Consider the following 26,689-nt stretch of genomic DNA (forward strand, 5'->3'; position numbering starts at 1 on the left):
GGTTTAGGTGCGCTCTATTTAGGACACTTCGAGTCTAAATCAGGTAGGGTCGTTACATCCGATCACAACGCTCACTCCTAGCAATAATGTTGAGATAACTCATTTAAATGAACTGTTGTACAAAATCAGCTTCAGCAGAAGTCGATTCAATTTGATTTTGATAAGTTTCTCCAGTAAATCTGTTCAATCTGTTCAAAATATCACTTCTTAATATCATGTGTCAGCTAGCAAAGCTGGTAAAGTCATGAGGGGTTAGGAGTGGTACTCATGACTTGCGTTCGTGAAATTTACCCTCGTGGCTCTTTTTAGACAGAAAAAAACTTCAGATAGATATTGTTCTTGAAATTTTATTACTACAATAATGTAAAACTGTGAAACATTTCCAATTTCCAACAAATAATACACACATTTTTTGCTCTTTTCTTTCAGGTTCTCTCAAATCTCACAAACCAACCCCTCTGCAACTTTTGCAGCAGGAAAATTGATCAAAAAACAAAGTAATACACAATTCAACTGTTTCTCCCCAATTTACATTTCACACAAAACAATTTAGCAAAGTCGATGCGTAACTTAACAGCGTGGGAGATCCTTAGGTGGAGGCATGACGGAGTACTGAGGCCCAGGTCCATCTTCTACCAGAAATGCTGTTTTCAATCCCCATCCAGTGTGCAATTCCAAGTGACAGTGCATGAACCATACACCTACACCATGTTAATCAAACATTTACCAATACCCCCTAATGAAATGATAAAATAATGTTATCGAGTAATGCATACTCAGTTTCAGTATCACCCGCTCACAGGCACAATGTGACCTATGACTGTATTTTGAAAAATAAAATGATTTGAGAAGTTACCTGGGTTATCAGCTCTAAATCGGAAAGCAGTCCAACCACCCGTAGGAACACCAACAGTATTCCTCTCAGGTGGATCAACTAAGTTGAACTTAGCCGGGTCCTTAGCCGGGTCAAAGTTACCAACCCCAGTTCCAACCACAAAGAAGTTATATCCATGAAGGTGAAATGGATGCGACTCAACTGTCAACAAATTTGTGTCCTGCAAAACCACCTCAACCGTCGAGTTAAACTTGATCTTGCTCACCCGCGTCCCCTGCACGACCGTCCTCAAATTAGCTGTCAGTGGGGCCCCAGTGTAGTTAAACGGGGTAGGAGGCTTATCAGGAAAGTCGGTCCTAAACACCCCTGATATATTGAAGTAATGTGCTTGTAACAAAGCAGTTTGTGGCATCACAAAGGTAATGTTGTTCAATGAGGCAGCAAGACGGGTTCGATTTACGCAAGTTGGGCATGGATTTGTCCCCAACCCAACAGTAATAAACAACTTCCTGTCCACTTTTAGAGGTACATTGGCCGGAAATTGAGGGGTGTTTAAGCTTCGAAGCTTGTTATTATAACTTAACGCGAAAGATGTATCATTTGGTAAGGGAAGTTGCGGTAGAATTGGGATGATGTTGTTTGGTATGCCTTTGTACTGGAAAATTGCAGTGGCGGTCTTGTTATCTACTGAAACTGGCGCGTCATTGAAGGCTCTTGTAGACATGAAGAACCGGCCTGAAGGTTGGTCAGCTTGGACTAAGACGTTGGTGGTTTGACCGGGGGCAATGAGGATTGATTTTGTCGCGAATGGTTTGACATAGACAGCATCAATCTCGACAACTGTCAAGGTGTGGTTGGCTATACCAAAGAATAGTTCATCGTTGAGGGCAGCGTTGATGATCCTTAGGAGGTATGTCTTCCCTTGCTCCACCTCCATAACATATGTATCTAAATAAAGATTAAATCGAAATATAAGACCCTAATTAAATTGTGGCTATGTAATCACCTATTTATTCATTTTTGCTTAGGGTGACAAATATATACTCCCTCGATTTATTCAAGTGAGGCTAATTGCAAGAAATGGAGGGAATCGTATCCAATAGCTTACGCTTCTCGGAGCATGGGAACAAAGGTCCAGGCTTTCCATTGATTGTGTGAGCATCTGACATATTTGGTGGTAGTCCAAGGGCATTTCCTTGGTTAACTAAAGTTTCAACATCAGAGTTCCACCATTCCCCTGCATTAATCATGCACCAACCAAATAAATTTCATGCTTATATATATTTTCATCAATTTGTTACCAGGCGGGCAGAGGCGCCACCTTTTTTATTACCAAGTGCGCGTTGTGTAGGTTTGAAAGGCAAGTATATTATTACGGAGTATGTTACTGTACCTAAGATTAGGTTGGCTTCCTGGTGAGGTTGTGGAAATGGAAAGGGTGTCCCTTGTTTAGGCATAATAACAATTGCGCCATAAACGGTAGCTCGTAGCCAAGAAATATGAGCATGCCACCATAGAGTTCCTCTTTGTCCGGTCACATTGAAGGCATATAAGTAGCTGTTCCCTGTTTGGATCGGACATTGGGTTATGTATGCTGGACCGTCAGCCCAACCATTCCGATATTGTTTCAGTCCATGCCTGCAATAATTCATTCACAAACGACATTAACACTAATTAGTTTTAATTAGCGATTTAGCGCGCTAAGATGGTGTATGTTGAAGCTAAGAAACGTAGGTTGTCGTACCAGTGAATCGACATATTATATTGAGCGTGATTAGTAACATTAATTAAAACTCTATCGCCTTCTCTGGCGTATATGGTGGGTCCAGGATACATTCCGTTAACTGTCACAATTGGCTTTGCATGACATAACCTGCTCACATTCTTCACTTGAACCTGAAATAATGTCGCAAAGTAACACATTACTCGTAATTAACACACGGGGTACTAGTCGGCCTACTACTCTTTAAATACCGAAAAATATAAAAATGATATCATCCTTGTAAGATTTTTAAAATAGTCTTTTGTTACTTGCCTAATGTCAATCCATCAGATGGTGCATTCACACATGCAAGTATATAACACATTACTCGTAACACACGTAAATCTAATTGTACTTAGCGGTCTAATAAGAGAAAGATTATATATATGCGCAACGCTTGTCTAAGCAACTCACGTCGAATTGGTACTTCCTTACAGCTGCTTCAGATTGGAGAAACAATGCAGGAATGAAGATGACAATGAGAAATGCATAAACAAGACAGTTATCGATCGAACGAGACGCCATTTCTTTTAGCTTATAGGCTAATTAAGACGCTCGGAGATTAATAAGATGAAAAAGATGAGAAAAATAAGAATGATTTGGTCCAAACATGAAATTAATGGTATTTATAAGAATATACTCCGTATGGATATGTAGTAAGGTAGAATATATCATTCAGTTTGTTGTAAAACTTATACAAGAAGAGGGAATTCAGGTTTAACTACAACGTACCGAGAGTGACTCGCCAGGTGTGATTAGCTCACTTTGAGGCTCAGAATACCCAATACTTTATTAAATATGGTCTACTATTTATTTATTTTCATTATTAATGGAGCCAAAGATCTCCAATTTTTTTTGTTTTGGATTATAATGGAATAAAGTTAAAAAATGACTCACTAAATTATATGCGTTTTTTCATCATGAAGTAGCTGTGATTTGATACAATTTACCGACTGATTTATATGCAGTCGGTACTGAACACGTATCTTGTAGTGATTAACCATGCAATTTTTATTTATGATCATTAGAAAACATTCTTTATTATAGTAATTTTCTATCTTATAGTCATATATAAAACACTACTAATCGAAAAAATTAAAATGTTACTACAGTGTAGGACTGGATCGTGGAATGGTAGAATCAGTTTAAGATTCTACGTTAGAAAAAATTGAGATAAGTTGAATCGCAAGATCCTACAAAAGTAGGATCCTATGTAAAATCGGAATCGGTCACCACTTTTTAAATCGTAAGATTCCACGATCCGGATCGAGAATTAACAACAATGGTTTTACGGCTATGTAAATACGACCTCTTACCCTACTATAGCAAAACCCTTGAGACACTAGAATATGATGTTGATGTTACACTATGATTTATTTATTTTAGTTAGGTTTAGAGGCTAAGAAAACTTGAAGCCAAGATGAAGTAATTCCTTAAGGATATGAAGCCATGGCTTTAAGTTTTATGTGAACAAGGATAAAATTGTGGGCAGAGTATGTGAAACTGAAAGCCTATAGAGTGTAGACCAATTCAACCTACCCAATTTTTGGTCCCTTTTGTGTAATCAACTTTGCCGTTAAGGAGAAGGGATATTAGGCTTGTAACTTAGTATTCGAATTGCATGTTCATTAAGGAATATCAGTATTTAGCCTACTCTATGTAAGATTAGCTACTTTACCTTTATCATGACAGCTGATAATTATTGTAGATCTCGTGCGAATGCATAGATTTTTAGATTTTCATGTTAAAGTATACAATCATTAATGTGTAATATTAACTATTAAGTGATAAAAAAAAGAAAATATATGGTAGTTTGAAATATTTGATAAATTATACGGAATATTTCTCTATAAATATTGGCAAATAAGAATGTTGTTAGGCCCAATATTTCACAAGTTCGTGTGGGTTCGGCTCATATCGGCCCAAATGTTATTCTATTTAGTAGCTATAGATCGTCAAAACTTGACTCGGTCTGTAAACAAGGTCCAATCCATTTTTCAAGTTTAAACTCGTTAATTCTTAACTAACAATCCAACTCAAAACGACTCGTTAATTTTGAATGAAACTCGAGTTAATGACATAGAACCTAATGGGATCAAAGATAGTTCTATGTTATTACTGTTATTGTGTTCATCATTTCGTGTCATTAAGAATCATTTATATTGCCAAAAATATTTATTTTCTTGTATAAAATTCAACCCGCGGAGGGCGAGACAGTGCTTAAGTTTTTTGGCCATAACTCGACCTTGAGACCTTCGTTTGAGGCGTGAAATACAGCATTAGAAAGCTAAGAAATGTGCTAAAAGGTTTATAAAAGTTCATAAAAAAATGGTACTCTATTATCTACTCCTATTATCTCTATATGTTTATTGCTCAATTCCATTCATAAATAACAAGTCACTATTTTTCTCCTCCTATAACTAATTAATGTTTTAAGTTCTTTTTTTTTTTGGCAACAGTAAAAAACGATGCAATTATATAATGTTAGGACAAACTACATCCTTATTACACTCGTAATTAAACGTCACTATGGTACAAATATTAAACACTAGCGAAAGACAATGTCGGGTCGTAACATCAAGTTGGTGGAGTACGAAATAGTGGGCGCGAGTCTCCTTATCCACGTCTTGCAAGCAGTTAATTAACATCTCTTGTAAGCCTCCGATACATGTGAGTTGCGGAGTGACGAGTGCATGGTGTACTTACGCCACAAGAGCGTAGAAATGAATGGTGGATAACACACAACAACAGGCTGCTTTCGATGGAGCATGAACTCCTACATCAGGACAAACGAACTTTACAATCACACGAACGGCGGATCAACAAACCCAACATGCACACAAACTACATCAAAGGACTCCCCTCGACCAATCTTCTGTCCATAGTTACTTTAAAGCACCGTCTACCGACGGATCCAACCCGAACCGAACACAAATCTTCCATTAAGGATTTAGAAAGGCCATTATTCCTACAAGAGCTACCACAAGGCACAAAACGAATACCAAGGCGAACAACCAAGCAGATACCCTTATAAATCAGATTTATTCTTACTAGATTCACATTAACTCTGACCAAAACCCTAAGGATAATGGAACAGGACACCCAAAATATATGTGAAGGGACGACGATAGCCAAAACCACAAAGATAATGGGATAGGACACCCAAAACATCCTTGAAGGGATGGCTAAAATTATTTGGAGTAACATAAAACAAAATAAACCATGTTTAAACAGCATAAGATTGTAGTAGAGACCACCACATCCAACCCAACCAACACCACTACCAAACCCCTACACAACCCAACTGTGACACTTCACATACTGAGAGACGCCCTCCATCCATGAGCTCACTCCAAACGATGAAAGCGACGGACCCAATGACCACTTCAAGACCACCGATACTGGTGGGGCTGACATAAAGACACATACAAAAACGAACCAAAAGAAGCCTCCCGAGACCACAACCTTACATGCAACAAGACCAACTATTACCAACAAAGTAATCTGACCAGACACACTATAAGACACACGAGACGGAACCGATAGGTGGGGGGAAAGGGCGAGGGGGAGGGGAACACCAAATCGGTCAAACCCATAATCAGAAAACACCACAACGCCACCAAGATGAGTTATACCCATCGACAAGAACAGATTAAAACAGGGACAAAGCTAGAGAGCCTTACCAGGGGTGGGGGAAGGGGCGAGGGGGAGGGTGAACACACCCTGGCCAGGGTTGCATGCTAGGTCGACGCAGACAAGACGAAGAATCGGATGGACGGAAAGTCTTCTAGATCAACGAGACAAGCAGCCATCACAACTAATCTGTCAGTTGAGAAGAGCCGATAAGATGTCAGAAAAAGCAATTAAAAAGGAGTGAGATGACAATGGAAAGGCATATTAAAGGAAAGGAATGAGAACTGACGATTTGCCGGAGATAGTTCAGGGGATGAACCCATCTCTGGCGAAAGGTTAGGGGGAGATAAGGGAAGTAGTGTGTGGAAAGAGGAGACGCCGGATCAAGAGTATTGAGTTAGGGTTTTTTGTTTAGAGAGAAGGGGGAGAAAATTCTAGAGAGAGAGGTACCGTTGGCTTCCCTAGATTAATTTTTAAACTAAAACCTCCTAAAATTTCTGAACTGATATCTTACCTTGTGATGGATGCAGACAAGCCTCATGCATATGTCTAGCATAACTCAGATGAGACTTCTACATATAATTTACTTCCTTTGTCTCCTTTTGTTTACCATATATATATATATATATATATATATATATATATATATATATATATATATATATAGGTGCGATCTTGTGAGAACGAACATTCGGTGAGAACGGTGAGAACGAACCATAATCATAAAATTATTATCAATCACGGGTGACGGGCCTGTATTAAATTAAAAATATTAGAGCAAACATCTTCAGCGTCATTCCAAAGTTTCAATTTCACACATCCATGACCTGATTAACCCTTTTCGCCGGCAGCCACCACCGCCGTCAACATCACCGGCCGACATCACCGATAACACCACACACCATTATCACCAACGCACTTCCGACACAAACAGATCCGATATTCTCACAACACTCATTCCCCATCACCACCAATCACCCGTCGTCGACATCGTCATCAACAACCAGCCAGGTAAGCGAGGTCGAACATTCTCGATGACGTCGCAACTCCGGCTACACAATTGAACACCACCGATTCCAGCATTCGTGATTTGCAAAACCGAGATCTGGTTTCACCTTCATCCGACTGTTGCCGCCGTTGACGACAGCCAGTAAAATGGCAAGCCACCGACGAACAATCATAATGCTGACGTAACTCCGGCGAGGCCATTGAGCATCACCAACAAATCCGCTTCATTCGATTTCTCCTTCCCCTTCAACAACCAAATTAGATTATTCATTGTTTAATATTGGCAGAAATCTACACAAATTATTGATGTATCTACACTAATCTTTGATGTATCTAGACACTATTTTAATGTATCTAACATAGATACACAAAATTAGTTATTAGGTACATTAAAATTGGTTTGAGATACATTGATAAATAAACTAGATACACTAATTTCGTTTAGCCCCGATAGTGATGGAACCGATGATAGTTGGACGGAGAAAGCAACTGAGTTTTAATTTCTCCGATGAACGAAACCTTCTTATTTTCTGTATATTTAAAAAATGGGATATTTCTGTACAGTTGGCAAATCGCGAGTGTTGGATACGGACTGCGGTGATAAGAAAAAGGAGGGAGGTCGTCGTTGGGCTGAGAGTCGCAATAATTAGGGCGAGCTCTGTTCGATCTAAATTACGCTCAGAAAACTCCGGTAATCAGACAACCATCAATCGGCTCAATGGTGGTGCCGGAGTTGTGCCTGCATCAGGGATGTTCGGGGGCGTTGCTACTGATCGACGTGGGCAGCGGCGATAATGGGTAACAATGGGAAGACGAGGGTGTTTATGGTTTGATGAGAGAGGGGGAAAGACAGTTTCGTTGTGCTCCGGCGAGGTGACCGATAATGGGTTAGCTGGTGATAAGGAAGAGAGTGTTTTGGTTTGATTGAATTGTGTGGGCTGGGATAACCAAGTCAGTGAGGTGTCGGGTTTTGTTATTGATTTTGGCTGTTAACTGTGAGATTTTAGTTAAGTTAGTTTGTTCTCACCGTTCTCACCGAATGATCGTTCTCACCCGATCCTAAATCTATATATATATATATATATATATATATATATATATATATATATATATATATATATATATATATATATATATATATATATATATATATATATATATATATATATATATATATATATATATATATATATATATATATATATATATATATATATTAATAAGATCATCTAAGTCCATGTCTTACATTTGAGTCCATGAGTTCTATTGTCATCCCTTAGATCATGTTATTGAATGGCTTAGATTAAAAGTAAAAAGCAACTAATAATATTATTCTAATGGCTAAAATAATTACCTCTCTCCTCCTACCACTCATAGGGTATTAGCATGCATGCAGCTTGTCAATCAAAACATCACTCACACACGTCCTACTAACTTCCCCCCACTTACCATCTCTCTATTATTCAAAATTAATTTTCCCCCAAAACATTTCCCCCAAATTAAACCACATTCATTTCAACTCGCTTAAGATTTAAACCGCTCTAAAAATCCCCCAATTTTATCGCTTTTTTGTTACCTTATTATCGTTTTTTTCTCCATTTTCTTTGCTCACTTGCAAACTGCCATTGTCGTCCTTTCAGATCACTTCAGACGGTAATTTTTTCGGGGTTTTTAGAGTTATATGATTTTTTTCTGGGTTTTTAGAGTTTTATTATTTGTTCTCTTCTTTTATTTAGACGTTTTTTTATAATTTATTGGTCATTGTTATGTAATTGCAGTGTATTTAATCACTGTATTTTGTCACCATTGTTCTTTGTCTTTGTTCTATTTGATCTTGTTTTTGGTTTCTTCATTTTGATTACGCAGTTATTTTTAGCACATTTAGGACATTTATTTTTCATCACTGTATATTGTCAACAAACGTTTTTAGCACATATGTTCATATTCATTAAGATTACACAGAGTTTTTTTGAAAAATCCCACTTTTGTTGATTACAATTACTCATTCTCTGTTAAAATCCATATTCATTCAGATTACACTTTTGTTGCTAAAATAACACTTTATGCTGCCAATTTCACCTTCTTTTGCTAAAATTACATTGTTGCCTGTTAAAATAACACTTTTTTTGTTAGAATTACACTTTTGTCTGCTAGAATTACACTTTTTTTTGTTGAAATTACACTTGTGTCTTTTAAAATAACATTTGATTTTGTTAGAATTACACTTTTGTTGCTAAAATAACACTTTATGCTGTTACAATTTCACCTTCTTTTGCTAAAATTATACTGTTGCCTGTTAAAATAACACTTTATTTTGTTAGAATTACACTTTTGTCTGCTAGAATTACACTTTTTTTTTGTTGAAATTACACTTTTGTCTTTTAAAATAACATTTGATTTTGTTAGAATTACACTTTTGTTGCTAAAAGAACATTTTATGCTGGTGTAATTTCACCTTCTTTTGCTAAAATTACACTGTTGCCTGTTAAAATAACACTTTATTTTGTTAGAATTACACTTTTGTCTGCTAGAATTACACTTTTTTTTATTGAAATTACACTTTTGTCTTTTAAAATAACATTTGATTTTGTTAGAATTACACTTTTGTTGCTAAAATAACACTTTATACTGCTACAATTACACATTTGTTTTTATAAAATTTCACTGTTGCCTGTTAAAATTACACTTCATATTGTTAGAATTACACTTTTGTCTGCTAAAATTACATTTTTTTTTTGTTAAAATTACACTTTTGTCTGTTAAAATAACATTTTATTTTGTTAGAATTATACTTTTGTCTGCTAAAATTACACTTCATATTGTTAGAATTAAAAATTACACTTTATGCTGCTACAATTACACTTTTTTTTGTTAGAATTTTTCTTTTGTCTGCTAGAATTAATTTTTTGTAATGTTAACAGATGTCAGATGGAAATGAGGTTAAATCAGGCAAGTCCAAAAAAGCAAAGGTGCCTGTCAAGTTGAAGAAGCAGCTTGTTGAGCAGGTTGAAAAACTTAAAATTACTGTTATTTGTATTTTGTGTGGTGTAAGGTCTATATGTCACGTTTTTAATTACTGTTACTTTTTTCTTCCGCAGACCCCAGATCACGTTGAGGCCAAGCCAACCAAGAACAAAATAGCAAAGGTGGCTGTCAAGTGTCGGCCGAAGCAGCTTGTTGAGCTCATTGAAAAGCTTAATGATGCCCAGCGAGATGCAGTACGGAAGATCGGTTTCGGTGGTATTTTGGAGCTTAAGCTCAAAACATATCCAATGGGTTATGTTAAAGATTTTCTCAAAGCATTCAGTGACGAATCCTATATTTTTCGGGCAGCTAAAGATAAGGAGTTCATGGTCACCAAGCATGATGTGTATGACTGTTTTATGTTACCACTTGGTCCTAAAACAGTTGATCTAGTACCTACGGGCCGCCAAAAGGATTCTCAAGCGCCGGAGAACAAGCAATTGAAAGATAAATGGCGAAAAGCGTACAACATAAAAGGGGTGAACGAAGGCATTAATTTAGGAATTGTCTTCCAAGATATTTTAAAAAAAAAATACAAAAAAGGAGGTCCTCAATTCTGCAGGCTGTTTGTTCTGCTCGCCATGTCATCATTCCTAACTCCAACGTCATACAGCGGGGTTGACTTCAAGCTTTTGAGAGCTGTTGAAGACGTGGACTCGATTGCGCAGTACGATTGGTGTACTTATGTGCTGGAACATTTGGTGAAGGTGCGGCGTCTTGGTGAAAATAAACAGACCTTGTTGGGGTGTATCCCCTTCTTAATGATTACGTACTTTCAACGATTCAATTTCCGTGGTACGAGTTGTCGCCACAGCCTGCCTCTCATTAAGCATTGGGACCGGCAGACGTTTTCGGACAGACTACATGGTGAGCTTGACAAGAACCGTTTGGGTCGGCAAACTTGGTCCTTGGTTAAGTATCCTCGGTGCCTTCAAAGGGAACTGTTAAGCATTGGCGGGGTTCCTAATGACAGCCAAGTGTTGGCCATCGGCAATGTGGTTAGTGATTCGGCATTACAAGTGACTTCAACTTCCGACAGGAAGAAGTTCATCGAGATTGAACTGCCATCTGGTGTTGATGATGACGAGGAGTTGAAAGCTCGGGCTGTAGATGTAAGTGTTATTTGTTCATTTGTCAAAGCTAATTTACATGTTTTAAAGTTACTCTTTCTTTCACTACAATTACACTACAATTGTAGTTGCGATATTAATCAGTAATTGCTTAAATTACAAGGTTGTCAGTTAAAATTATACTTTTTAAAATTAAAATTATACTTTTGTATGTTACAATTACACTTTTGTCCTTTAAAATTATACTTTTTAAAGTTAAAATTTTACTTTTGTAGCTTATAATTACACTTTAGTCCGTTAGAATAATACTTGTTGCCCTTAGAATTACACTTATCAAAGCTAAAATGATACTTTTGAATGAACACTTTTGACTGAACAATTGTCAATTATATGTATTTTAATGTAGGATGTGCATGAGCTTTACTTGAAGATGCAAAGGAATGCTACTGTCTTCTATTCATGGTATGCAAATGCAGCCATGACGCTCAAAAGGTTAACAGGAGGGATGAACTATTCTAGTGACCTTGTCGCTACACAATGCACACAATCATTCTTTCAAAGCCAAAGGATGAAGGATTATGCTGTGGAAATGCAGGAGATAGCTGAACGAATAAATCAGTCCGTGAAATCGGCGCTTTGTCTTTGGCCGCAACAAAGTCCGGTGATCGATTCGAATGATGAGGTAGATGACGAGGGGTACGAGCAGCATGTTGGTGACGATGATGAAGAGGAGGACAATGGTGATGAGGACGAGGGAGATGACGAGGATGGTGATAATGTTGAGGATGAGGAGGATGGTGATGATATGGAGGATGATGGATACGATAATGAGAAAGAGGTGACTGTAGATGTTAGTACAGACCGCGAAGGCACGGTGGCCGCCTCAATTGTTTCGGATGAAGCAGCCAGTGAGAAAGTACGGGAGGTGTCTACACAACAGATAATGGAGGCCGTGCAATTTTACGACACGGCTGAATTTAAGGACTCTGCTAACAGAGATGATTACAGTAACGACACCAACGTGGATGTTGGTAGTACTCGTGAGATTTCCGTTATTTACAGAAGGAGGAAGGTAGATGGAAAGCAGGTGGCTGTTAATGAACCACTAAAATTTGACCGGGAAATTCTCGAAGACATTTATTCAAAAGAAGATCTTGATGAGGCTGAGAAGAAGTTCTATGCGAATCTTTTGACTCTACAAAGGAAGAAGAGCAGACGATGGATATGGGCGTGCTGTGGCGGGGAACCTCGGATAGCGACAATAAAAATGAGGAGGATGGGCCCACAGACGCTGATCCACCTTTCACTCAATTGCTGATTTCGTCTGCGGAGATTTTTGAAGCGAGAGCGAAAGCGAGAAATGCCGGCCGAGAGAAGACCATGAAATTGGAGAGGTAAGAGAATTGGTGAAAGTGGCCTCCGACGCGCTCGGAGTGTTGTGCAGCTGAGTGAAGTTCGAATGCCGAGACGGACAAGGATGATGACAAGATTGGGAAGGGTAATGTTGAGCCTGGTCTCCAATGTTCAAGTACAACAGTGGTTCTTGCACCACTAGACGATCTTTGTCAAGTGGATTCTAAATCTTTGGAATTTTGTGGGCACGATCTTTGGGAGTCCGAGAAGGTGGATACTGCTTTGGTGGAAGTTCAGAACATAGAAGTTGAACCCCCTGCCACTCAGTTCCTATTCTCGACTGCTGAGATATGTGATGCAGAGCGCGCAGCCGAACAACATTATGAGGAGGGTGCAGGAAACGGCGGATGCGCAACGATCGACGAGCGGTTGTTAAAGGGTAAACAGCGGAATATGTATATGCACTGCGCAGGCAAAGGAATTTATGGACGTAGAATGGACAAGTCATTGTATATTCTCTGCGGACGTAAACGCTATTTGTTCAGGAGCACCCAATATCATGCATCTTGAAAATCGGGAGGGGTGGAATAATGATGAGCCAAATTTGGAAACAAGTCCTCGGCAGTGGTAGTGAAGGTGGTGGATGGGGCTGCACTGAAGGATCACGGAGGTAATGCATTGACCTTCAGAGTTTAGAAGTGCCGTGGATGAAGTTATTTTGTTAGAATTACATTTTTCTCTTTTAAAGTTACACTTTTTTAAGTTACAATAACACTTTTTTTTCTTAGAATTACACTTTTCTCTGCTGCAATTAGACAATTTTTAGTGAAAATAACACTTTATTTAGTTAGAATTACATTTTTCTCGGCTAAAATTACACTTTCTTAAGTTGTAATTATACTTTTGTAACTTACAATTACACTTTTGTCTTCCAGAATTACACTATTTTTAGTTAAAATTACACTTATTTGTGATAAAATAACACTTTATTTTCTTTGAATTATAATTTTGTCTACTAAATTTTATTTTCTTCTCTGCCACAGTTACACTTACTTTTTGATGATGAAATTACACTTTTTTTATTACAGATGCGGCAGTGGAGGATGTTGCCGTGAAGTCTTCGGGAGGGACTATCGAGCACAGAGAGGTAATAGCCGACGTAGTACCAGAGGCAGAGAACATCGTCATTCCTATCCCGGCCCCGTACGTCCCTCACAGTGATTTGAGCTACCATCCTTTTTTACTTCACTCGAGTGAGCCCTTACCGTGCATGGATCACGTCATGGAGAACCTTGGGTGTTCTATTGATTGTGGGGCACCTAATCCTGAATTGTGCTTTGCGACGAGAAACCTAGCATTCAGTCAGGAGCTCCTTGTGCCAATGTTCAGTGACAGGAAATACTTGATTGACTATGCGTTCAATCAGTCAGACGCGTTTTTCGAGTTGTAAGTGTATTATTTTTTACAAGAGGCCCTTAACATTCCTAATTATATATATATTTGTTGGCTAAGTAAATTTTTTGGTTGTAGGGAACAATTGGTCCAATTCAGTGAGTTTTATTTCATTACCCGGGAAGATATTGCAACTTTGAACCCTCGGGAGCAAATCATGACAAGTGTTATTGATGGTTGGTGCTTGCTACTCAACCACATCATGAAACCTTCGGACATATCCCGTTCTTTGTTTGGACTAAGTCACACTGTAAGTTAAAATGTTACCTTTGTGTGTTAAAATTACACATTTGTCCTTTAGAATTATTCTTTTTTAAGTTAAAATGTTGCTTTTGTATGTTAAAATTGCACATTTGTCCGTTAAAATGATACTTTTTGCCGTTAGAATTACATTTTTTATTGTTTAAATTATACTTTTAACATTTCCCTTCTGAGTTAACAGTACACTTTTTTTTTGGTTAAAGTTTCACTTTTTAAGATTAAAATAGCTCTTTTAATTATCTGTTCACGCATTTAACACTTTTCAAATTAAAGGACCCCGCAAGGTCTATTTGGAACGCTCAAAAGCTTGGGAAAGTGTTGAACAAAGACGAAGACATTTATGGTGGCTGGGATGCTGGTGAAACACGTCGTGCACCATTCCAGCTCGATACGGACATGGTAGGTAACAAAACATGTAATCTTGTCTCATGGTTTTTAAGTTTTCCTTTTTCTGATCTTAGCGACACACGTTGCAGATCTTTCTGCCCGTGTTATCCGGCGACGGCGATCACTACAGCTGCGTGTGCATCAACTTTCTCACCGAACAGATTGACTACCTCGACAACCGCAAATACGATGACCCATTAGAAACGCTCCCTTACGGAGGGATAGCGCGTATTTCGGTAAGTGTCTGATATCCAAAAGTCAACCAATTTATATGGGTCGTAGTTCGTTAACACACTGACGTTTTTTCATGTTCAGGCAAATATGATGGGGAAGTATTTGGTGTCTAAAGGGCTGTCTAAGGGGGCAAAGGTCAGCGAGTTTAAGATCGTCAACATTGAGTTCAGCTGGCAAGGTCAAGGGTATTCGAGAAACTTATTTGTGGTGTTTTTATGATGCTACATATGATGTTCTACCGCGGAAGCCCTTTTCAATGTGACCTCGGGAAAGAGGATGCTATGAGTTTGTACCGTGCTGAGATTGCTGCAACACTCGTCCTCTGTGACATTAACAGTATCAGAGAAGAGATCTTGATGCGGGTTGGTTATTTTAAAGCGGCTGCTGGACATCCATTGACAAAAAAGTTGAATGCTGTTAAGAGGAAAACAGATGGTGACATAGGGCCGGAGTCCACAAAACGTGCTCGCGTGACTGAATCTGATGAGCCCGTTATGGAGGCGACGCCTGTTACCATGCGCATTCCATCTGGTAAAGCGCTATCCTCTGTTAAGAGCCATCCTCGTGGAAAGGGGGACGGGTTGGGCTGCTCTCTTGACTGTGGTAGAGGTGGTCTCAACACAAATGTGGTGTCGAAACTGCTCCGGGGCAACCAAGCGTTAATCAAGGATATTAAAAACAAGAGGAAGCATGTTGCCGACTATTGCTTGTTAGATGACCACACTTATGATGAACGGTCTGTTAATCTGGCTTAATTAACTACTTCTTTAATCAAGGATACTCAGATTATTTTTTACATTTATTCTACTTTAACTAACGAAATCTTTAATATTACGGAGTGCAGTGAACAACTGGTTTGGTACACCCGTCACGCAACGCTTCGGAGAAAAGACATTATGTCATTGATGCCGGAGAACCTTATGTCGTTGAATGTCATTGAGTGCTGGTCAATTTTGATGAACCATTTGGAGAAGGAGGAATATGGCGACCAAATGAGGATGTCATTCTTTGGTATACGTCACATGGTAATTCCATTATCCATTGCATAATATTTATGCCCACTTCTATTACACCTTTGTTACTTAGAATGGCACTTTTCTAAATTACAGTTATATTATGTGAATGTTTCACTTTAGTTCTTTTAATCAACAAAAGTGTCATTCTAATCGTCTGAAGTGTAATTTTAAGGGACAATAGTGTAATTTTGGGTGACAATGTAACCACATTAATCATGTTCACTATTGCCTTTTAAAGGATTTACTGTTGGGATTGCTCGGGACGTTTGAACAACCAGGCACACAATCGACAAAGAACTATGACAACTGTACCAGATCCGGGACACCTTCATCGTCGGCAGTGAGCGTACCGTTAACTTGAAAACAGACTTGCTATTTGTCCCGTTCTGCATTGACGACCATTTCGCATGCGTATGTATCAATCACAAATCAAATACTGATCGACTTCTTTGGACGGGCAAAGGCATTCTGATTTGAAAAAGTCGCAGTTTGGCAAAGCAGCGCGTTTAATTGTAAGTTATTGTCGATCCCTTTCTTCCGAATGCTATCTTTTTTGTTCAATCAGTTTTTAAAAGGTAATTATGTACATTTGCAGGCTAGCGCAGTGAGTGATTATTTAGAATCACGGGATAAGGACAAGAAGAACACTAGGGCACGGGAAATTCCTAATTATGTGTTGCGCCAGATACCTTTCAGCGGGATGTCACCTACTCTCAACCAACCAGAGTCGGGTCTGTTCACCATGATGGCTATGCTCTTATACGAGGGTCTTCCTTTTCAGCATGAAGACCTCGAGAAGAAGAAATCACGGCGCTATTTGGTGATCCAACTAGTAGCCACCCTCGTTCTGGCAGACATGAACATTTTGCGCGAAGGTGTGCTCGAGAAGGTCAAAGCTTTTGTTAGCACGAAGGACAAACTGTGGAAGGTATTACAACAGAAGCGTAGACAGCCCCGTGCCAATGTGAAAAAATAACAACCTTAATTTAGTAGTTAAGTTTTTGTGGGAATATTCTCTTGGCTATGTAAACACTTATTTCATACTTTGTACTATTTGCATATGTTAGCAACCTTAATGTAGACAGTTAGTTCTTGTGTAAACAATCTTTCAACATTCTATAAAAGAATGCCTTTCCTCTCAAGCAAGATGCAACCACAAGTGTAATATGTTAGTTAAATCAGTCAGAAGAAAGTGTGACTGTAATACACAAAAGTGTAATTCTAACCGACAGAAGTGTAATTCTAACCGGCCATAGCAGTGACAGATAGACCTTACGACGAAGTGTAACTGAAATTGCATACTCTGTAATTATAATGAGTTTAAGTGTATTTCTGATCATAACAATCCTACCCTAAGCAGATATGAGGCCATTGCAATTATATTCCCTAGATATGTGTAATTTTAAGAACATAATTTGTCATAATAGTCAATAGTGAAAAATTCAACGTTCTGAAATTGCACATTATAACTGTGTCGTCTAATAAGAAATACTTCATCAAAATACATTGTAATAACAACGGCGACCAGTTGTCTTCCTGGCAGTTTGATGTCTAAACACAATACGAAACATCATGTTGTACCTCGTATTTTGTGTAGACATCCCCAAAAAAATGTACTACTTATTACGTATTATATTGATTATTATAAGATGCCTTCTTCTTCTTCTTCTTCTTCTTCTTCTTCTTCTTCTTCTTCTTCTTCTTCTTCTTCTCCTTCTTCTTCGTCTTCTTCATCTTCCTCTTCTTCCGACGAGGGTTCTGCCGATTGCGACACTGGCGGGTGCTCTGCGAATGGGTTAGGGCAGTTCCTTTTGTCATGGTTACCTAATCGCTTGCAATTTTTACACATACGTTTTGGCTTCCTTGCCAAAGCAACTGCTTTTTCCTTCATCGACAACATTCTCTTTCCGCTTCCCTTGTTCTTGGATTTCTTGGGCGGCAAAATGGTTATCTCCTCACTAGGAGAACATCCAAGAATTTTCTCCAACCGTTGTTGTTTATTCAATGGTGATCCTAATGGTGAAAGTTTCTCCTTAAACTGTCTAATTAGACTCGAAAAGTTCTCGACATCATTCTTCATTTTGCCCATGAGCAACCCAACTGTCTGATGAATCTCCGACCACATTACTGACATCGCAATCTGTTTTCCATCTATTATATCAATGTCCTCAGTTGCTTCACCATTACAATCGAACATTTTAGACAACCTTGCATCTTTACACCATCTTTTAACAACACATTGTTCTGGAATACTCTTCACTCCGTTTGATGAGTAAATCCATATGACATGTCGGCAAATAATGCCTTTCCTTTCAAGCATTCTGCAGCTACAAGTGGCTTTCAATGTATCTAGTTCAACAATATAGAGTAATATGTTAGTTAAATCAGTCAGAAGAAAGTGTGAGTGTAATACACAAAAGTATCATTTTAATCAATAAAAGTGTGATTTTAACGGATAAAAGTATAACTTTAACAATATAATTTTAACAACTAATTTGTAATTGTAACTACCCAAAGTGTAATACTAATCAATAAAAGTGTAATTTTAACGGATGAAAGTATTACTTTAACAACCCAAAGTATAATTCTAACAACCCTAGTTGTAATTTTAATCAACAAAAGTATAATTTTAACGGATAAAAGTAAAATTTTAACGGATAAAAGTATAATTTTAACAAATAAATGCTACAGAATGATACCTGGGCAGTATGTGACCTCATAATTTCTGTCCCTGTTTGCATCTCTCACAGTGGTCACTTCTAAAGAGCCACACTCAGTGAATCCTCAACTTTTACAAGTACCAATTGAGCACTTGGCCTCTTCTTGAAATTCCTCGAATACTTTATGACTGTACACTTGCGCTCCGTGCACTTCGATAGCTAGATGCGTTGATATTTCAGGAAAGCGTATCATTACGAGTTGTCAACTGCTTCGTGTGTGTCTTTCTTTGGTCCATCGCGCTGTCAAAACGCATCGAAAACTCAACTAATGTTCCTGACTTACTCTCAAATCTCTTAAAAAAACTATTTTCGCTCTCTGATCTTTGGGTTGTCCTCATAACACCCCCCATATCTAGGTCCCTACAATGAGCCATAACCCACTGCTTCCTTTTAGCGTACATTTCTTGGAACCAGTCAATGTTATTAACATTGTGTTCCCTGCCAATTTCTTCCCATTTTGCATCGAACTCTGCCGCTTCAATGTCTTCATCCCATATTATGGCATTCAATTTCTTTAGAAACACTGAATAATCATCTCTCGCCATTCCATACTTGCTTGGAACCTTGTTCATGATATGCCACATACAATAGCGGTGGCGCGCTGTCTTGAACACCAATGGCACCGCTTTAAGAATACCAGGATCCTGATCGGTGATAATGTACTTAGGCTCTTTGCCACCCATCGCTCCCAGAAAACGGGTGAACACCCATTTAAACGAGTCTGCATCTTCATGAGCAACAAGCGCTCCACAGAAAGTGACTGACCGTTTATGATTATCAACCCCGGTGAAAGGTGTGAAGGACATGTCATACTTATTGGTGGAATACGTCGGATCGAACGACACCGCATCCCCAAAAGCGAGTAGTTCCTTCTAGCGATCCCGTCGGCCCATATAGCTTTACTAAGGCTACCGTCAGAATCAACATCATAGTCAAAGAAGAACCCTGGTCTAGTAATGACCAATTCCTTAAAGTGGTCCACGAACATCCGACCGTCCGTTCATGAATGTAGCATTTCACATCCTTGTGAAAGTTCTTAAAAGAATTCAAACTAGCTCCGATGTTTTCAAACCCATTAACATGTTCCTTCAAAATTTTGTAAGTCTTCGTAGCTCCTATCTTCAGCTGTTGATTATTGACAATCTTTTAGATGTACGGATTTTAATCACCAAAAACATAATTAAAACAGATACAAATATATCAGTTCAAAAAAAGAAAAGTGTTGTTTTAACAAGAAAAAATGTAATTGTAGACTCAAAAAGTGTAATTTTAGTTGACTAAAGTGTAATTCTAACAAAATAAAGTGAAATTATAACATAAACAAGTGTCATTTTATTCAAGAACAGTGTAAATTTAATAATAACACTTTATTTTGTTAAAATTACACTTTTGTTGCTAAAATAACACTTTATGCTGCTACAATTTCACCTTCTTTTGCTTCAATTACACTGTTGCCAGTTAAAATAACACTTTATTTTGTTAGAATTACACTTTTGTCTGCTATAATTACACTTTTGTTTGTTGAAATTACACTTTTGTCTTTTAAAATAACATTTGATTTTGTTAGAATCACACTTTTGTTGCTAAAATAACACTTTATGCTGCTACAATTTCACCTTCTTTTGCTTCAATTACACTGTTGCCAGTTAAAATAACACTTTATTTTGTTAGAATTACACTTTTGTCTGCTATAATTACACTTTTGTTTGTTGAAATTACACTTTCGTCTTTTAAAATAACATTTGATCTTGTTAGAATTACACTTTTGTTGCTAAAATAACACTTTATGCTGCTACAATTACACTTTTTTTTTTATAAAATTTCACTGTTGCCTGTTGAAATTACACTTTATATTGTTAGAATTACACTTTTGTCTGCTAAAATTACACTTCTTTTTTAAAAGTGTAATTTTAATCAACTCACCCTTGAATTATAAAGGATTATCATTTTGTGATAGTCTGTTATGTTGCATGCCAACTTTTGAAACTCTCTATCCCTGGCTGATACGAGTTCATGGTTGTGGCCTTTGTGGAATCAATTCTTAATTCCCCATTCATCACGAATAGCCTGATCCTCGCTTTGCAACCAACACGCCTGACTTTGTGTCTCCTACCTGAGTCTTGGCCGCCACTACACTCCAATTGTCCCTTATGTTTGAACCCCTCCCGGTTGCATACCAACAGTTTAGATTTGATTTCCCCTCCACGCCATCTCTTAGTCGTGTACGTACGTACATCAAAACCACAAGCAACGGCATAAATTCTATAAAACGTCACTGCTTCCTCTATTTCCAGGAACTCCTGCTCAACATAGGGGGTGAACTTAGCTTCAACGTCTTTGCAAAATTCTTCTTCGTTCGGCTTTCGTTTCCCATCGTGCTCAATATTATCTGACAATAGCGTAATTATTATCAATTGTTTTCATAACAACTTAAAGTAACCCATATTCCTAAAATTATATATTTCTTAAAATTAGACTTTTTGTAATTACCATTACACTTTTGTCTGTTAGAATTATACTTTCTACTATTACAATTACAGTTTACAAACTTACAGCTTTTCTGTTACAATCAACCCTTTTGTTGTTAAAATTACACTTTTGCCTGTTACAATTATACTTGTTACTATTAGAATTAGAGTTAGAAAATTTACAGAATTTCTCTTTTACAATAACACTTTTACTGGTTTTTCGACTACAAAATTTACAAAATTACACGTTTCTCAGTTAAAATTATAGGTTTTTCTATTACAGTTGCTGTTTCCCAATTTAGAACTTTTGCCTGCTATATCTGTTAAAATTACAGTTTTATCTGTTAGAATTATACTTTCTATTATTACAATTACGAGTTTAAAAACTTACAACTTTTCATTCAATAAACCCTTTCGTTGTTATTACTCTTTTTTTGTCCTGCTACAATAACACTTTTAATAATCAAAATTACACTTTTATCTGTTATAATTACACTTTTATGAGTTATAATTACAATTTTTACAATTTCAAGTAAAGGTACAAATATTACACTTTTGAAATTCAATTCTACCATAATAATTACAATAATACTTTTGTTGCTTAAAATCACACCATTTGTAGTTAAAATTATATTTATAACCATTGTAATTACAATTTTTAATGTTACAGTTACACTTTATTCGTCTTCTTACAGTTTCACTGTTACAAACAACAACCTGAAATATGATGTTTAACTCTACCAGATAAATAACTCCAACATTTTCGAAGTTTAACTTAATATTCACATACTTGATGTTGAACTCTATAATGTTGGAGTTCATGTTAAAAGAGTGGATTTGCAGTTTTCACATAATAACAAACAAGCTTCAAAAATAACCTAAAATACACCTCCTCCTCATATTTAAACAACTGTTCATATTTAACCTAATGTTTTCATAAAAGACATGATATATAACCTAACTTTGAATGAAGAAAATAAATAAACAATCCAAATATTACCTTGGCTAAATGGAATCATTTGCATATCCGTCATTTTTAACGTTGGGCGTTCGTCTTGTTGTTTGTTTCAAAGATTGGAGGATAATAATGGAAGATGATAAAGGAAGATAATAAAGGAAGCTGATAAAGGTAGATGATAATTGAAGAAAGTAGGATTTGCTGTAAATTATCGCCAGGAAGATGAGATTTTTTTTTTTAAAATTGTGTTTTGGTGGAGTTTGTTTCGAAATGTGTTGAGGAAGGTTGTTGAGTGCTTATGCATGTGTTTGTGTGTGCACAGTGGGTAATAGGCAATACTAGTACATTAGTACTGACACATATGTCCTCTCTCCTCCTCAACCTATTTCCTTTTTTTTCACGCCTATAGTGGGTATTAAGTAGGCAAATCTCCACTCTCCATTCTTCTAATCCAAGGGCCCTAATAAAGACTTAGGGACTCAAAAGATATTAAGAATTTAGGAGAACTTGACACTATATATATATATATAGCAAAGTTCTCCTATATATTTTGAGTCCATAAGTCCCTCCCACAACCCTTGGATCATGAATGGTGGAAGGTTTAGATTGAAAGCAAGAAACGCACTTAACACTAATTAATTTACTTCTCTCTCTAGTTTTAGTAATACTTTCACTAATTCATTATCATACACAATTAACACCACTTTTTGTCTTATACTTCAAAGTTTTTGAAAATTATGTTAACATTTTTCCTGGTTCGGTTTTTTCATTTTTTTTTTCGAGACAAGTTTTCGACATTTTAGGATTTTACGAGTGTAATTCTAACAGCAAAAAGTGTAATTTTAAGGAATATTTTTGAGAATTTAGCGTTTTACAAGTTTAACTTCAATCTTTTCCGAGTGATTTTAACGAATAATATTTTGAATTTTTGTAATTTTATCACAAGTTATTGTAATTTAGCATTTTACGAGTGTTATTTTAATGACAAAAAGTGTTATTTTAGTCCAGGTAAGTGTAATTTCAGTCCAATGAGATTGTTATTTTTAGTCAAGGAGAATGTAATTTTAGTCCAAAAAAGTGTAATTTTAGTCCAGAAAAGTATAATTTCAGTCCACCGAGAATGTAATTTTAGTCCATTGAGAATGTAACATTAGTCCAATGAGAATATGAGAATATGACCAAGTCCATTGAGAGTGTAACATTAGTCCAATAGAGGTAAGTGTAATTCTAATAGAAAAAAGTGTAATTCTAACAACAAAAAGTGTAATTCTAACAACAAAAAGTGTAATTTTAGCCGAAAAAAGTGTTATTCTAACAAAAAAAAGTAAAATTTTAACAGAAAAAAGTGTAATTCTAACAACAAAAAGTGTAATTTTAGCCGAAAAAAGTGTTATTCTAGCAAAAAAAAGTATAATTTTAACAGAAAAAAGTGTAAGTTTAATGGAGAAAAGTGTAATTTTAACAGAAAAATGTGTAATTCTAACAACAATAAAAAGTGTAATTTTAACAGAAAAAGTGTAATTTTAGTCGAAAAAAGTGTTATTCTAGCAGAAAAAAGTGTTATTCTAGCCGAAAAAAGTGTTATTCTAGCAAAAAAAAGTGTAATTTTAATAAAAAAAGAGTGTAATTTTAATGGAAAAAGTGTAATACCTTAAAAATAAGACTATATTTTAAATATATCTAAGATTAAAAAAAAAACGACATCTACCCCATTACACTTTTTCATTTGTTTTTTTTTTAAAAAAATCAACTCTCCAACATCTTAAAAACACCAACACAACTTTTACTCAAAGAAAAGTGATATTAAGTGAGATCTAAAATTTAAAAAAACGAGTTCACCCATAAAACCGCCAACGACATCCAACAACATCACTGACAACAACACAACACAAAAAAAAAACAAAAAAAAAAAACAAACAGCCAAAACTGAAAAAGAATAAAAAATGAAAAGAGATATGAAAACCAAGTTCACCCACAATACCCATTTAAACACCAAAAACAACCAACAACAAAAACGAAAAAAACAAAAAAAAAACAAAAACTAGATCTGGAAAATATTATTGAAAAGAAGAAGAAGAATAAAGTACCAAAAACAACCAACACCACCAACTCAAATTTTTTTTTTTTTTTTTTTTAAAAAACACAAAACTGGAAAAGAAAAAAAAGAAGAATAAAAAAAAAAGCCCAGATCTGGAAAACGTGAAAGGGGAAGGGGAAGGGGAAGCATGCGGTGGGTGGTGTGGTGGTGGTGTCGGGTGGAGAGGAGAGGAGAGGTGCTCGTGTGGGGATGCGGGTGCGGCTGGTGGGTGGCGGGGTGGTGGGCTGGTGGGTGGCGGGTTGGGGTGGGTGGTGGTGAGTGGGAGAGGGTGATTTTTTTGGGGTCGTGTGAGGGTGAGGGTGAGGGTGGCTGTGGTGGTGGCGGTGGGGCTGGGTGGTGCCCGGTGGGGAGGGTTGGTGAGGAAGAGGGGGGAATTTTTTTTTATTTTTTAGGTTTTGAATTTGTTTGGTTTTTTAGAGAGGAGAGGTTTTTGAGAGATAAAAAATGAGTGAAATTATGAGATATGAGAGAGAAGTGGTGTTTGGAAAAGTATATATATTAAATTAGTAGTTAATTAGGAAGAGTTAGTGATTAACACAAATTCTTATTTCAAACCGTCATATCCGTCTGAAATGGTCAGACGGATACCATTTCCTCTCACAAAAAACTCATTTAGGGTGTGAGTGGGAAAGCACATGGGGTGTCCCACCACCCATGTGCTTCTCACTTGTGAGAGGTCTTATTGCGGTCAGAAATAAGGCGGTCTTAAGCAAGACGGACTAAGTGATTAATTAGTATAGGTAGTGAGAGAGTGGGTTTAATGAGCTTTAATCCCTCCTTTTTGCTTTCAATCTCAACCCTCCATCTTCCTCATCCAATGGCTCTAAAGAGAACTTATGGACTCAAATGTAAGAGATGGACTCTCTTGATCTTTACACTATATATATATATATATATATATATATATAGGCCGGATCCGGTGAGGCACCTCATTATGGCGAGGCGGCCGGTCTCACCAAATTACTACCTTGGACTGATTTGCATTATACATGGATGGGCTGATTTTGTAATGTTGGACTGAAAAAACAAGGATGAAAATTAGGGGTCAACAAGAAACTTTTCATTTGGTCCAAAACACTTTCTCTCTCTAATCTAAAAAAAAGCCCAAATACCTTATTCTCTCTAATCTAAACAAAAGGCCCAAATTCTTTCCTTCCAAAACTACTGAGTTTGTGCGCTTATACAAAATCACTCAATTTGGGCGTCGATTTCAAAGAGGCGATATCATCAAATTTGTGAGACGATTTCATCAAAATAATCAAATTCTGACAATCAAAGAGGCGAATTCATCAAATTAATCGATTTCTTAGAAGATTTCGAGGTAATTTCCAGGTAATTTCATATTATTTGATGAAAAATTGATTTTCTTAACTTCGTTCATTAATTGATGATATAATGATCAAATTTGAACAAAATCGAACTGTTTTGTAAATTTATAAGGATCAAAAGCAAGTATTTCGTTAGTTTAGGTTTGAATTCGATCAAAACCGAGCAATTGAGCAATTTCGTCATTCGCGGTGTAAAATTTGTTGATTTTGTTTAATTACATCCAAAAAATGATCTAATGATATCTACTAATGATAGTTTGGATGAAGATATGCAATGTCTTTTTATGCAAAGCATTAGTAGGTATTATATTACCACGTTTTTCATAGCTAGAGTACCAAATCGACCATTTGGCCTATCTTCAACAATCAATGATATTAATCCAAACTATCATATTCTCAAAGACGGTAAGTTGTATCAGTTGAAGTGTTGTACTTGCAGGCTACAATAAGCAAGTACAACAATGTAAGGAGTTTCTTATGAAAAGTTGCTGCAACAGTGATGAAAATTTTATACATAAACAAGAATGAACTAATGAAGTAATGTGGATTAGGGAGAAACATTTAATAGATCACCTATTTTGTTCTTTGCCTTATTTTGTGAATCTCAGTCCTTGTGTTGTGAATCCTAGAGCTTGTTTTGTGAACTTGTAAGATAATTTTCTAGAACTTGGTCACCATAAGTGTTAGGAATCACCTATTTTGCTCTTTACCTTATTTTTGTGAATCTCAGTCCTTGTGTTGTGAATCCTAGAGCTTGTTTTGTGAACCTGTAAGATCATTTTCTAAAACTTGGTCACCATAAGTGTTAGGAATCACCTATTTTGCTATTTGCCTTATTTTGTGAATCTCAGACCTTGTTCAGTGAATCGTAAGGCTTGTTTTGTGAAACTTGCTCATCATAAGTGGTTAAAGTCGCCTATTTTGCCATTTTCCTTATTTGGTGAATCTCAGACCTCGTTTTGTGAATCTCAGACCTTATTCTGTTAATCTCAAACCTTATTATGTGAATGTCACTTAGAGCTTAATTTGTGAACTTAGAAGCTAATATTCTTAAATTTTGTTATAAGTGATAAGAGATAACC

General features: G+C 36.8%; 1 protein-coding gene across 1 annotated transcript; it reads right to left on the reverse strand.

Moving 5' to 3' along the window:
- Window positions 1-302: 302 nt before the first annotated feature.
- LOC141623064 (laccase-11) lies at window positions 303-3,240 on the reverse strand. Its single transcript, XM_074439104.1, has 6 exons — window positions 3,012-3,240; window positions 2,580-2,731; window positions 2,229-2,473; window positions 1,944-2,072; window positions 857-1,783; window positions 303-701 (listed from the first exon to the last, which is right to left on the reverse strand). Exons 1-6 carry the CDS (start codon window positions 3,120-3,122, stop codon window positions 571-573), a joined length of 1,695 nt encoding a protein of 564 aa, XP_074295205.1. The 5' UTR covers window positions 3,123-3,240; the 3' UTR covers window positions 303-570.
- Window positions 3,241-26,689: the final 23,449 nt, after the last annotated feature.

The sequence above is a fragment of the Silene latifolia genome, chromosome X, assembly GCF_048544455.1.
Source record: "Silene latifolia isolate original U9 population chromosome X, ASM4854445v1, whole genome shotgun sequence".
NCBI lineage: Eukaryota > Viridiplantae > Streptophyta > Magnoliopsida > Caryophyllales > Caryophyllaceae > Silene > Silene latifolia.

Excerpts from the sequence above, each read along its gene's own strand:
- LOC141623064 (XM_074439104.1), bottom strand. The coding sequence starts at position 3,122 with ATGGCGTCTCGTTCGATCGATAACTGTCTTGTTTATGCATTTCTCATT. Across the intron at positions 2,474-2,579 it reads TATAATATGTCGATTCACTG|GCATGGACTGAAACAATATC; the intron begins GTACGACAACCT and ends GAATTATTGCAG. Across the intron at positions 1,784-1,943 it reads GTTCCCATGCTCCGAGAAGC|ATACATATGTTATGGAGGTG; the intron begins GTAAGCTATTGG and ends ATCTTTATTTAG.